At 41.0% G+C, this 14,800-nt stretch overlaps 1 protein-coding gene across 1 annotated transcript; it reads right to left on the bottom strand.

The window, feature by feature from the left end:
• Positions 1-1,933: 1,933 nt before the first annotated feature.
• On the bottom strand, positions 1,934-4,615 carry LOC125907265 (leucine-rich repeat transmembrane neuronal protein 2-like). Its single transcript, XM_049608478.1, has 2 exons — positions 4,551-4,615; positions 1,934-4,456 (listed from the first exon to the last, which is right to left on the bottom strand). The coding sequence occupies exons 1-2, from the start codon at positions 4,568-4,570 to the stop codon at positions 3,184-3,186; spliced, it is 1,293 nt and encodes a 430-aa protein (XP_049464435.1). The 5' UTR covers positions 4,571-4,615; the 3' UTR covers positions 1,934-3,183.
• Between the last annotated feature and the right edge of the window lie 10,185 nt (positions 4,616-14,800).

Below are 14,800 nucleotides of genomic sequence, written 5' to 3'. Positions count from 1 at the left end.
TCTAACGGTAGGTGGACTAGGCGGTCGCCGATGATCTCTAGGCTGTAGTATGCCATATGTCTAAAAGTGGACAGATTATTAGCGACAAGGGCCCCCGGAAAGATGGTCTTTAGGGCTCCGTGGCTGGAGAACCATTTGCACCTTCCCTCCCCCCATGGCGACTACAATTTTAGGGCCTGTGACCGATGATCGAGTCCCATGGCCACCCCCCCCCATCCGCCGGCAATTTAAGTATACTGTTCAATCTCCCAACAGCTGTGTGCCACTACCCCCTGCTCCCTGTCATCAGTTACCATTGACAGGTGCCTCAATTCGTCTTTCCGCATTTCATCAACACCTTCCTTTTTTTGACCGATGGATCATAACATTCCGGAAGAAAACACATTTGGCGACAGTTGTGCACACACACGCACGCTCATACCCTTGCGCAGACGGCACAGCTGCGCTTAGCTTAGTGTAACAAAGTTATGTTTACTGCTTAACACGTTCAGATCAATAGCAGGCCCCAGGAACTGCCAGTGAACTTTCCAGCCTGCGTTCTAGGTGCTGGTGGAAAGGAAAGTTGATGAAAATCAGCGCCGGGATGAACGTGTTAATGCGAATTAGGGTTCAGCGCGTTGCACAGCAAACCCTCCAGCGTAAACTAGCGATTCCTTAGTCATTTTTACATTGCAGCAATTGAACTTATTGCGCTTTTTTGGTTTGATTTGTGAAAATACAACTTCATCACCGCAATGTTTGTTAACGGCAATTTTAGGCGCCACAACAGCTCATGAACATTGTCCACACGCGAGAAAGAGATAGCGCTATGGAGGGAAAAAGCACGGACGACGGCTGACAGCGATTGGCCGTCTAACGCACCAACACATCCAAACCTTCGGCAGCGCGCTCAGGCGAGGGGTATGAGGCGGAGCCAGGGACGGGTAGCTCGACGAGCTGCTCGACAAATTTGCCATTGGAGAGAAAAGGAAGGCATGATAAAATTCTCAGAACTCCATGAGTTCTTCCGTCGCTTTGCGCAGCGGGCGGTTGTTAATAATTATTACCAACCGTTATGGAATGTTATTAAGTTACTAAAATCCATTGCCTTTTGACCATATTCATGCATTTTTAAGTGTTTTTTACCATTAAGGTACACAAAACAGGCATGTTCCTATAGTGGTTATAGTCATAAAATTAGTAAAAATAGGACATTTTAGATTTTTTGTTTTCGAGGATATTTTTGACATGTTAATGATAAGGCCAAGTAGGCCGTTCTTACGAGAAAAAAATGACGCACATGTCGCGTACCGTTTTCTCCAAAATTAGCAAAGTTTTCTGTAAGTAATTTACTAAACAAAAGCCAACATTCGCATATCTGTCTGAGTGAAAAATCGACTTCAAAACAAGCATACTTTTCCGGGTGTACGTTGACAACCGGTGTTATGCAGTAGTTTTGTCAGAATTTTCATCAACCTAATTTATAATTTACGATCAACTTTTTTACGATCAATTTACACAAGCTACAATATTATGGCAGTAATCCTTGCTATTCATACGAACACAACTTGAAAACTAAGTTGCATTGATAATAATACACTGTTTTTGAGGCATCTTTGTTTACCACTACTATAGGAACACAATACGACGACTATAAGAACCATACCACCATGATAGGCACAACGGAGCAGTCACAAAAATATGTATTTTTACGTAAATTTGATGTGTTTCATGGTACAAATGGATGTAATTGCGAAGATAATACTAATTGCTTTGGTTAAAGCAATCGACCATCTAAAGAACTCCAGCTCCTCTGGTCCTGATGATATCCCTGTGATGATACTCAAACATATCAATTGCTCCGGTCTTAACACCTATACATAAAAAGGGATACAAAAATGAAGCAAACAATTTTCGCGGGATAACATCCTTAAGTGCATGCGCCAAAGTTTTCGAGCTTTTTATTTATGGACCCCTCTTAGCATCGGCCTGCAACTACATCAGCATAAATCAACACGGCTTTGTACCTAAAAGATCCATTACAACAAACCTAGTCCAATTTATGAGCATTTGCCATAGATCCATTGATAACGGCTTCCAGGTGGACACCATCGATACGGATATTAAGGCGGCCTGTAACTGTGTTTCCCACAGTATCCTTCTTGCGAAGCTTGATAGACTCGGTTTGCCACCTTCCCTGGTATTGTGATTCAAATATTATCTTGCCGATCGATGCTACGCGGTCAGACTTGTTCAACATCTGACCAGACATATCCGCGCTTCTTCCGGTGTACCACAGGTCCCCTACTATTCCTGTTCTACATTAACGACGTGACCTCGGTACTGGCCGACTCCAACTGCCTTTTCTACGCAGATGATGCAAAAATCTACCGTGAGATCCGGAATCCCGAAGACCATCAGCGTCTTCAAGCATCTTTGAATTGAGTTCGACTCATGGTGCAAGCGGAACGCTTTAACTGTCAGCATCAAGAAGTTTTTTGCTATCACATTCAGCAGATCGCGTACGCCTGCACATTACACCTGTATGCTAAATGGACTAAGTCTTGAAAGAGTGTTTTGTGCCAAAGACCTCGGTGTCTATCTAGACGCTAGACTCTTCTTCGATGCACAGCTCGACGACAATGACGACTGCCCCTGGCTAAGTCGTATGCTAGGACTAATTGGAAACATCACGCGTGCTCTCTATGACCCCCTGTGCATCAAGCCGCTTTACTGTGCTCTTGTTCGACCGTTGCTGGAATACCCATGCATTGTGTGGTGGCCTTCATCTACTCAGGCTATGGCACGGCTACAGTCAATTCAGCGGAGGGCACGAGGACCGTATTCAGCATACCTGGTTGGCATTCATCAGCGGGCTTCTTAACGGAAGTATCCACTATCCTGTGCTGCTCTCGTGGGTTCTGCTATATGCATTAGCCAGATCACTTCGTGCCCGCTCAATGCTGGATATTGCGACACCCCGGACTTCTTTGGGTGCCCGCGAACCCATGATCTGCATGACCCGGTTGCTAAACTCTTTTAGAGACATTTACGAGCCCGGTACCACGGCGGTGGAATTAGCTACCCGTATCCGTACAACATATCACTAACTTGCGTGTCCTGTATTTATATGTATATGTATACGTAGAATAGCAGTTTCGAGTGGGCTATGCAGTCCCTTGACAATACAATACACATTAAACATTAAATATATAAATATATCATCCTTTTGGCTTTTTGAGCGATACAAATGTTAGCTTGTTGGTTTGCCTCCAGAGTGAATGCATGATGCCTGATGCATTCGCCATACAATTGTTCCAACTTTGTTTCCCATGAACAGTCAACCGGGTTTCCCATCATCGACAGACGTGTGACATTTGGAGAGGTGTTGTTCACATCGAAACTTGAAATCAGATTAAAATTCACTGATACCCTTAACGATCGGACCGGTATAAAAGACAAATCGAGCGTGCTGAGATAATTTTGATCGATAATAAGGAATTCAAGATTTTTAGGAAAGTGCACACTGCTCAACACAATATCGGTAAGCTTGTTGCATGATAAAGTTAACCTGGTTAGATTGTTCCATCCCGCTACACTTTCGATGCTGAAATTTGTTAACTTATTATGCTCCAGAAAAAGCTTTGAAACACTCGTCCAATTATTTAAGCATTCCGGTAGTGTTGTAAGATCGTTTGAGGCAAATACAGCCGTATCAATTAATGGCACATCCCATCCGCACAGGTCTACATGTTCGAGCTTATTACTATCAACCCCAAATTCTTCCAAAGAGCGAGCCACCAACCGACCTGATAGTGATGTAATTCTATTCATTTGTAAATCTAAAGAACTCAAATTGACAAACACATTGAACAGCTCCACATTTACAGTGGTAAGCATATTTTGCGACATCACCAGCCGAGTGAAGGAATTGTAGAAAGTGCAGTTGTTCTTCGACGTGTTCACAATGTACCGTATCTTATTGCTGTCTAGCAGCAGTTCTCTCAAGTAAGCATGATTACAAAATGTGGCCAAATCAATCTTACGCAAGCCACACTCACGCAGTCTCAAGTACTGCAGCTTAGGTGCATTTTTAATAGCAGGCGGAACTTTCATTAGTTTGTCACTGCTAAAAATATGGAATATGCTTAATGAGCTGTTGGCAGCTATATCAATCCTTCTCAAACCGCTGTATCGGATGTGTAAGTTGCGCAGTGCTTGCGGAACACTGATCCATTTCAGTTGGTTGGAGTTTCCTATCTTTAGTGTATCTACAAACGGTGGCAATCGTTCCAGGATCCGCTGACGAACGCGCTTCATCAACACATTTTCCAAGTTCAGCACATGAAAGTTATTTGAGATGTGTTGAAACGCGAATATGTCTCCTTTCGATTGAAAGTTATAAATGTAGCACTCATGAAAGCAATACATTCCGAGTTTAGCGGGACTGCTTGCGGTGTTTGCAACGATCAGTAACCTATTGCATGAAGAGTAACGACACGTTGTTTTTTTTTAATTTTTTTTTAATTAGTATTAATATGGGGTACACCTTGAATGTGCTGAATACACACCACACAATCCATCGAAACATCGGAACACTTGTGCTGAAATATGCAATATGTAATCTCGAAGTAGTACGATCACTCACAGTTTTACCTGGCACGGGCAGCGTTGCGCCGAGTTATATACTCGAAACTTGTAAACTGAAACAGTTCTTTATTATGGTCATCAAATAGCGATTAATTTCGAATTGTCGGGTCAGAAATCTATCTCGAGCGAATTAAAAATACAATGGATGTAATGAACCTTTTTTTTACTAGTGCTGATGTTTTGGTTATATTGAAGGTTTTTTTTCGATGAAATTGTGTAGTGCTAATGAGTTCAGTCCACATTTTCAGTCTCAGTTTCCAGCAAGTAATTTATACTGTTGTTGCAGGTATTGTTATTCAAATGAAGTCTTGTTATTTCAATTTTGTCATTGAAAATCCAAATGAGCAGTAATGGTTAATTCGACAACAGAAAAGCTTTATATGTGTGGTAGAAACTCCAACAATCGACTAGAGCCATAATACAGTATGACCTCACTGGTTGAGTTTTTTTTTAGTTGGATTGTCAACTAACCAACGAGGTAGCTTTGACAGATAGAAACACCGGCATGGTTACCATAGAACTAATAAGCGTAACCCTTCCGGTGAATTTCAGTTTGCACTTTAAGTACCAAACCATTTTTAATTCCCTGGATGCCAAGCACTTTTTGTTTACATTTTTAATGGTTATCATATATGATAGCAATGGCCTCTAGGGAAGTGTTACCGAATATAAACAAACTAAAAGATGATGAGAATAACGATTTTCAATACAATTTTCGATGATTTCTTGTTACATTTTCATTATTTTGCTTTGTTTTGATCATTTAATCGCAAAACAGCAGTTTAATGTTAAGTATAGATTTTTTTTTCTCCAACAGGATGCTTAATTGAAAAGTGATCATATAAACAACGTATGTTTGCATTTTGATAATATTTTAACTAATATCTGGTGTACTTTAGACGGTTTGAAAACCCACATTATAAAAAAAATATATGTGGCTGCACTATCTTGATCGAAGGAATTGTTATTTTGCATTTACATATATTCTCGAAGGCCACGAGCTCGCGTCTGAGAGCAAGTTTTACGTGCTTGAGGAACTTAAATGAGTGCGAATGCGATGAATTGAGAAAGCCCCGTGGCCCCGCAGCCTTATAGCTATTTACCGAGGCGATGGAGGATCGGGCACATGAAATGTGTTGTCATCCATAGGATTCTGAGTGAGCGCCGTACGTTCCCGCCATGGACAGATTCAATGATACTACGTATTGGATGTAGTGGAAAAGCAAAAGTAAATAGTTTGTTCTCTATTGCAATTTAGCCAGAAAATTATCCTATGCTTTTATTTTGCTAATAAATTTTCTTATATTAATTGTCCATTTATGGTAAAGAAGAGGCAATTCATCTTTTATTTTTTACTTGACAAAATTTCCGTTGTCAGTCAAAGTTTTTCAGTCAAGCCACTCACAGCATGTAGTCGGACATAATTATTTATCATACGAAATGTTGACTGTACTACGCGATCGATCTAACGTTAAATTTATTAAATGAAGTATAGGTTCAACGAATGTTTATCAAAAATTTAGTATATAATAAAAAAAACATAGAATTGACACAAAAATTTGTCGTGATTTTAACTTATCTACCATGACCCTTGAATTCGATGAATTCGAATCATGAATAAGCAGTATTTATTCCATCTTGCCTGATATATTATAGTGAAATTTCAACTAAAAACTCTAACAATGAACAATAGCTGCCACCACATGGCATGGAACTTTTAGGAGGTATTTGAACAAATAATACCTAAACCTTCGCCAACCTACCCTACAGGACCTTTCATACGCTTCACAAGTGAACGCACCAGAACGCATCTTTGCAGGCTCCAATGTAAACAAACATGGAATTTGAACTGCATCTCCACCCAGCAAAAGTCAAAATGCGACATGAATTTAGAGAAGCACCTACCACTGCATCGGTAATGCAACCCACGTGTGTGTGTGTGTGTGTGTGTGTGCACACCCGCATCCCAACTGTACTTACAAATTCAAATTCCAGGTAGTCGCCCGTGCCTGATGCTGCTACCCATTAATGCCCTTCTGCCCCATGGCTGGCTGACCGGTCGGGCCCAGCATAATAATGCTACGTTATGTTGACCTCCCGTTCCATTGTTACTAATTTGTATCGACATTGTTCTCACTCCGCGTACCGCGTACAAATAGTGGCGTTGTAAAACCGGGCGAGCTAAAAAGTTGCTTTCAGCTACATGCCTCGCACAGCCAGCGCCGAGCGCCGGTTGCCGGGAGGATGCATTTAGAAATTATGCAACTGCACCCGGGTGCATGTTGCCGGTCATGTTGTGTGTGCTGTTCGATACCGATCATGATGGTGTTGGTGGTGATGGTTTTTCTTTCTGCTCCACCCCTCCCTAACCTCTGCCACCACCAAGCAGCGGTCAACAGGATTCGTTGCATTCGGTGCACCGTTTTCCGTGCCGCAATCGTAATGGCAATCTCGATGGACCTTTTGGAGTACAGTGAGCTTTTGGCTTGCACTGTGTGCTATATGTGTGGTGTGTGCACGCGTCAGCATAAAACCACGGACCGTGGACCCAATGGCACTCCTTCCGGTCGAGACCGGGTGGACAGAGTTCGATACATCATCGGGTTCATCGGGCTTGGTGCAGCCAAATTGTACGTCAACATTCAGCCGTACAGGCGTGGATGATGATGATTGCGCTAATGTTATTGATGATGAAAACGATGATGATGCCTTTCTGTCAAATTGCCACCGTTGATCCATGTAGCTGGTGTTGCAACACATTGTAAGAAATGGAGCATCATAATTGAAAACACTTCTGTTTTTAACAACATAGGAAGGCATTACTCATGGTGCTATAATTACAGAGACGGGGTAATGAAATGAAATTACCTTTATTATTTGCAATCGATCAAGCACTTCAACAGTTAAGCACTAATTAAAATTATCAATTAAAATGTCAGTTGAATAATAAAGCTTTTAGCGCACTAAAAATCAATAAAAAACACAATATTTAAATATATTATTGTCCTTTCGCTGTTCAACTAAATTCATTCATTTCATCTCCCATTCAAATGATATTTAAATGTAATTTCAAAGCTTGAATAATAGCCTTCAGGCTTATAGCATTCATCATCCTCACCACCAACGCCTCCGTTTAGATCTACCAATTGAAAAGGATTTTTCACGCACTAAAAACATTTATCGATCCTCAATGACGATGATGATTACGGCGCGTCATATCATTACCCGATGTCACTGACAATTGTTTGCCCCGTACCTCTTGGTTAGCCGTTCCTTTCCGTATAAGGTTGGCGCACTGTTGGGTTCAATGTTTATGAAATAACGTTTGCATAGTAATTAAGCATGATCCTGACTGACCGATTGTACGGCAGTCTTCGTTCCTTGGAGCTGGGAATTGTAAGAGTGCATCGAGCGGAGGAACTGGGGATAGAAAACTTTGAACAAAAAAATTTGAAACTGGTAAAGAGGAAAACGTTGTAATGAAAACATGAACCACATCGATTGAATTTGAATCATTCGTCACGTTCAATCTCACTAGAAATTGAATATGAAGGGCAATTAAATGACCAACATTGTGTTAGGATGTTGGTGCCACTGCGGCTATTTGAGCATTCGCATTACTTTTAAATACAAAATATAACGCCTACAGCCAAAAAGCTAGGCCAGCGGTCGCCAAAGTCCGTATAGCGGGCCAAATGACATCATATCGTCGAATTCTTTTAAATTTGATTATCGTAACAAGGATTGACGGTCCAATCAATGTGGTCAAACTCAAGGTTTACATTTTCCCGCATGTGCCACTTACAATGCTTCTGCGTGTCAATGCTCATCTCCATTTGAAAATAGGAACGAATACTAAAAAAAAACTTAAAGAGATAATCATGTTGAAGAAAACTAATGAAGGTGTTGTGTTGCTATGAAGCATCCACGAAACCACGGGAAAAACATGGCATCGTTTGACCAGTATTTTTGTGAACTGTCATCCAAACATTCATCTTAGAAAATTTCGGCTGCCTGGTGATCCTGGTCACGGCACCATGAACAATCGCGAACGATTCGGATATAATTTTGCGTGGGCTGAATATTTACCGATGTGTTTGAATTTCCAAAGTGCAAGAGAAAGTGTATTCATTATGTTGCCTTATTTATATTTTTCTATGATTCCAACTCTCGCGAGTGGTAACTTACCCGCTACTCATCATTTTCTACCGTACTCATTATCACTTGACGAAACTTACATTCGTCAAGTTATCATTTGACATCCAAGCGTTAACATAAATAAATATTTAAAGTAAAAAAAGTGGTAGCTTTATTGATGAATCAAAAGATGGTAATATGTGAATTTCTAATGATCATTTTTTATTGAATCGAAAATAATTACTGCTGGTGTAAACACTAGATCAAAGGTCAAGGCATATTGGTTTTTTTTTTACTATTATTTTAACATTTTAAAACTTCAAGACACAATTCACTTAATAACCAAATAGACTTGATTATGACAATGAAACAAGTCAGAAATTATTTAAAATATAATCTCCGTTGGCAAAGCACTAATTTGTCGTAATTTTTTTCTCATTTATTTTTCATTTGAACGGTAAATTGTTGGTTTGTTCCGAGCTTTAATGTGTCAAAGATACATTCGAATTCGATGTAGATGTTTAATTTTAATATTGTATTTGTTATGCAGACAGTAATTTGCCAGATAACGTAAACCTTAATAAATAAACAAATAATTAAATAAAATTCAAAGCAATGTTAATGCAAAAACTATTAAATAACATAAAATATTTACTCTCAGATTACCATAAAGCTCTAACAAAATTGTATCACGAGTTCTCAAATATCTTTTTTCATCTACTTGGCGTATGCCGGCTTGTGTAGACTTTCAAGACTTATGTTGTGCCACACAGCCGGATAGTCAGTCCTTTCTGAGAGGGGCCAGTCCACATGACGTTTGATCCCACGACGGATATATTATTAAATCGTACTAGTTGACGACTATACCACGGGATTGCCAATAAGATATTGGTACCTTTGAAAGATGTGTATAAATTTTAAATACAGTATTATGACTTTGTACATTATTTGTTTTTTTTTTTGTAATTTACTGGAACCATCAGAATAATGAAGGTTTCATTAAGCTTCAATGCAAATCTTTATAAAAATTCCCACAAATTATAGGAAACTTTTGTTGCACAAGAAAGACTACCTTCATCCAGCCACAGCCGTTAACTTGTGATGTTTAAATTGTTACTGCAGCATTTACTACAAGAATGTACCAGTACGCATTTCCGTACCAACGTAGGGACAACATCGGTCCCAACACGATTCTAGTCTCTTTTGTCAACACAGCCTAGGTACATACTCACACACATACACCAACTCAACTCAACGAAACGCAAATGGACTGAACAAAACAGCGACTGACCTGACTTCGGCCTCCGTACCAAATACGTGCGTGCATATTGATGAATGATCGAAAAGGTGCCAACGGACACCGGGCAGTGTCCAGCATGGAGTGACAGAAAACGTGCATTGACGAATGAAAATGTACCCAATACAGGTATGTAGTGTTGATAAGAGCAACGATAGAAAAAAACGCGTGCGCTGTACAACACCGAAGTACGATCGAGGTCGATGAACAGAGGGAGCAGAAATGCTACGGTTCGTGGTCAGAAAAGGGTCAGCTGGGAATAGACGAATTGTATCCCCGTCACGCATCGTACAACGCGTCCCGGCGAGCATGTTTCACGTTCCGTCGATCGACAATATTGTACAACAAAAATGGGCAAAGAATGCATGTGTGCGACGCTAGGACGGTGTGTGTGTTTGGACTGTGGACATTATTGATTTTACTCGCTCCGGAATCGTTCCCACAACCCGTTCTCCTTCTTCCCACACACACACAGTCTGATAGGGTTCGACGCGAAAAACAGAAATCGGTAATGTGTAAATGGAATACGCCAGCCGAATGCTTAATCACACCGTGGTAATGCCCGAACGACGATCGAATCGTCCTTCTAGCCCCTTTTCCTCCCATTACGCTGGCGGGGGGTCCTAATTTGGCATTTCTAACTGTCTGCCATCGCTTATCCCTCTCTCCACTTCCCCGAAAAGTGCACTCAAAACTCAACGATTCCTCCCGTTGGCCCCGTAGGATGGCGTGAAAAACTGGCGTGATTATCGGTATGCAATCATGTGCTTTTTTTTTTGCTCATTTTTGCGCTACATTGGTCGCACGCAGTTGGTGTGCGAATTTACAGCGGCTCACTTTATAATGAGGAACACGGCCCTCTGCCCGGATCGTGTCTCCTCGACAAGACGCCTCCTCGAAGCGCTGTTCCACAGCGCGCTGCATACATAGCATAATGTATGCGGCGATGCTTTCCGCGCAGCACGCTTGCCGTCGTTACACACGGCTTTTGCTGATTGCGAAAAAAGGTCACGGAATGTTGGCAGGTTTTTGGGAGGATTTGTTTTTTTTTTCTTCTTTCTTTTAACACAGGTACGGAGAATTCACTTTCGGTGCTGGGAAAATGCTGGCACATAAAGCATACATGAGGGTGTGAATAAGGGAGGAAGAAGGCATCGTGAGCGATGGAGGAGGTTCGTGTGCGTGTCATCATCAACATCGTCATATTTGTGGAGACTTTTTATTTTGGCAAAGTTTGTGTTGAGCCGGCAGCAAAGAGCAATCGTTGCTTGTTTGACAGTTTTAGATTAAATGTGGGACTGAGCAAATGGAATGAAATTAGACCTTTTAAAAAGGTGAACAAGAATGAACAACGGAAAATGATCAATTGAAAATGATAAATGTTAGCTGTTGACTAGCTAAGTTCGATATAAGTATTATTGAAATATTCAAGCAAAACAAACAATAAAGCAGCCTATTTATTTTATAATACTTAACGGTTTTTGTGATAAAACGTTGATAAAAAGGCAGAACATTTCAAAATTGATAAAATCTTTTGTTGATTCATGTACGCATGATTTTGAATAAATAATTCGATCTTGAAAATCTGAGCTTTACACCATAAAGTATGTTGCGAAATGATACACTTTCTTAGAACGGATTCTGCTTCTTCACCATAACTCTCATGCGTGGCTATAGCATGCCTTAAGATGTATGTTATGTTGTTTTCTGATATATTTTGAGAATTGCATGATCCTTGACAAGCCAACGCGAAAATTAACAAGTTTTACCCGTATTCTTAACCTCATCGAAATAAACAGGCATTGGAAGATAGAAAAGCCTGAGAGCCATTACTTACTTCAAATGACATAGAGAACGACTGTAGTATAACTTAATTTTTCTTAACAGAATTTACTTCCAAGAGCACTTTTAAATTTTATATTATTCAAAGAAAGGATGTTGAACACATGTTTTTAATGGGAAATGCTTTGACAAATAAAAAAAAATGATTATTTTTTCTTGTTACTTAAGGTAAGTAAGCAACACAAGTAAAAACATATAACTTTGCTTTAAATGAACTGCAAGCGATATTATCTACCGAAATGAAAGAAGAAAGAGAGAGATAGGAAGAAAGAGAAAAAAAACGAGATAATAGATGATTCGTGATGTTATAAAAGAGTCAATGTAAGTTATACGAGAATGATCGGGACCAGATAATGATCAAGGTTACAAATTGAAGAGATCTGTACGTTATCACACTTATTTCACATTGAACTTAGCACTGTAATACTAAAATCCATTCACTAAATTTCTTTCTTTCTTTCTTGAATAATAAAGTTACCGGTTTGTTGAACAAATTGGTTCTATTTTATAAACAAATCAAGCAATTAATTGTACAACCATATCAATTGCTTTCATACATTGTTTAGATCTTTCACTGAAGAATTTTGCACGATTCTACTTCTTGTAAAAGGTCACATTATGAGTCAGGATGTTTTTTTTATTTTTGGCTTTTTTTTTGATACTGTTTCTTTTTCCCAAGAATGTTGCATTGCATCAACTACCTAGAAACTCTAACTCGTATCAATTTACATTGTCACACACATTGCTATCTCTCGTGTGCATTCAAAAATACCAACTTGCCAACTTTCCACCGTAACATGCCAATTATTGCTGATTGGAACCATTATGATTGCTCTAATGAATTCGGCAAAACGGAACTTTGCACTATGTTGCCCCATTCTCAAATTACACAACATCACAGCCTAACCGAGAGCTTTAACCTGACGTCAAACCAACGCATCGCAACTCCGAATGAATGAAAACCATCTATTCTGCCCGCACCGCCATCGCTCGGCGAACAGCGAAATGCCATTACAAGAATGCCGAAATGGAAGGTGAGAAGGTCGTATTGTATGCATAAAAATAATCTTTACCGTCTGCAGGGATTTATTTCTTTAGCACACGTGGGACAGATGAATGACACTCCGGGTGTTTTCTTCTTCTTCGCTGGGTCGTGTGTGAGTTGCTTTTGCGAGGGAGCCTACTACGGCTTCTTGTTCGTTCATTCGTTCGTTCTGGATCCTTCGGCAGCTTATTCGGGGAAATAAATGAGCGAACCCCAAACAACGGTAGTCCCCGTTGCGAAACGCACCAGACGGCCAAAGTAAAGGCCAAAGTTCCAGGTGGTAGTAACGATCTGATTAACAATTTATTTTCATTACTTTTGCTACCTTACGGGTGGAAGATTTGCGCAAGAAAATAAATACCCCAGGAATAGGTAACAATCCTCTACCCATTTTTTTTTCTTATGCTCTCCGACACAACGCGGTCACACGAAAGAGCTCAGTGTTACTAATTCGGCAAAGTTTCCACTCCAAGCACATCGTCTTTCTGGCCAAACTGTCTCAGAAACTGTGTCAAAAATAAATATCCTTTCCATACTTACCTGTGCATCGCCGACGCTGCTTGCATATTGATTCGTTTCTCTAACGGGCGTAAAACACTCCACAATACGCAGCAATAGTTTTCCCACCTCAAATCGAACCATCTACCGCTTCGTACATTCACCTTTGTTGGAAGTCCACTTTGACCGCACCATTCGCCAAAACGAAGCTCAGGTGAGCAAATGAAGCAGCAGTTGGTAGCCTAGCCTTGCATCATATTGCACCACACCTTGCGCTCCCTAAAACTGGGCTGCATTATATTTGTTGTTACTAAATGAACCTCAAAAACTTTCACACCGTATCACACACTCGGTCCTGCCGGTCTATTCGTCAACTTTTTCGATACCGAAAACTTTCCGCAAGCTTGCAAAACTTGCCATCATTCGCTTTTCTTCTCCAAAATTGTAGTTGGTTTACTTTTGGGAAAAGCTAAAGTGAACCTCAACTTTTTAGAGCGCATCGATCGAAAAGCTGGCCGAAATGCCGCTTTACAAGTCCCAGGTCCAACGGACCCTGCTCCACTTGGACACTAAAGGAAAGGATGGCGCCCTCGAGGAGGTCGATAGCGAGCCAGCGTATCGACAAACTTTGCATTTATCGAAACACGAGAAAGTTCTAGCTTACTTACTTACTTACTGCCCTGCAGGATGGAACCGATCTCCTGCCTGGCTTGGTGAGTTAGTATGAGCGGGAAAGAGCATTATGGGACGACTATCATCCCCGGCACGGGACAGATGATGGAGCGTCAGGGATAAAAGGGAGCGCTGGACCGCTGATGATGATGATGATGATGATGGGAACGAGCCCTTCCTGTCACCATGGGAGATACTTTAATTCAATCCCTTGGCCGTAGGCGGCCCATAGCTTTCCCCCCATTCCAGTGAGCCCCCTTTTACCTTTTTGGGTTGGCCATTCCCCACTTTTACCCCCCATATCCTTCCCAAAGCACTCCCTCAAAGCTTGCTGAATGATCAGTCCAGGCCAGAGGAATAGAGGAATACAGTAGGGCAAGGGATAATCCTGGAGAGTTCTACGAAGCCGCCAAGGGGCAGAGTGGCCTGGCGACGGGGAAAACCACTCGCCGGGATCGTAATCTACCTACCGTGCTGCTGTCGGGCAAGTTAGCGATAGTGATAACCGATGAAACTTTGCCGATGGAAAGTTATCTCATGATGAGGTGAGAACAAAGTGGTTCGTTTTCCAGAACGAGACAACCCTTGTCCGTGGTGCGGTGTTTTTCCAACCTGGTTTGGATGGTAAATGCAAAAAGTGTGTATCGCTAGCGCTATGATTATTATGCGAAGCAGAACGT

Source organism: Anopheles coluzzii, chromosome 3 (assembly GCF_943734685.1).
Source record: "Anopheles coluzzii chromosome 3, AcolN3, whole genome shotgun sequence".
NCBI classification, from domain to species: domain Eukaryota; kingdom Metazoa; phylum Arthropoda; class Insecta; order Diptera; family Culicidae; genus Anopheles; species Anopheles coluzzii.
This window is presented reverse-complemented; position numbering and strand designations above follow the sequence as displayed.

Coding starts and splice junctions, on each gene's coding strand:
- LOC125907265 (XM_049608478.1), bottom strand. CDS start 4,570: ATGTTTCGATGGATTGTGTG. Junction 4,457..4,550: donor ATGTTTCGATGGATTGTGTG/GTGTGTATTCAG, acceptor TTCATGCAATAG/GTTACTGATCGTTGCAAACA.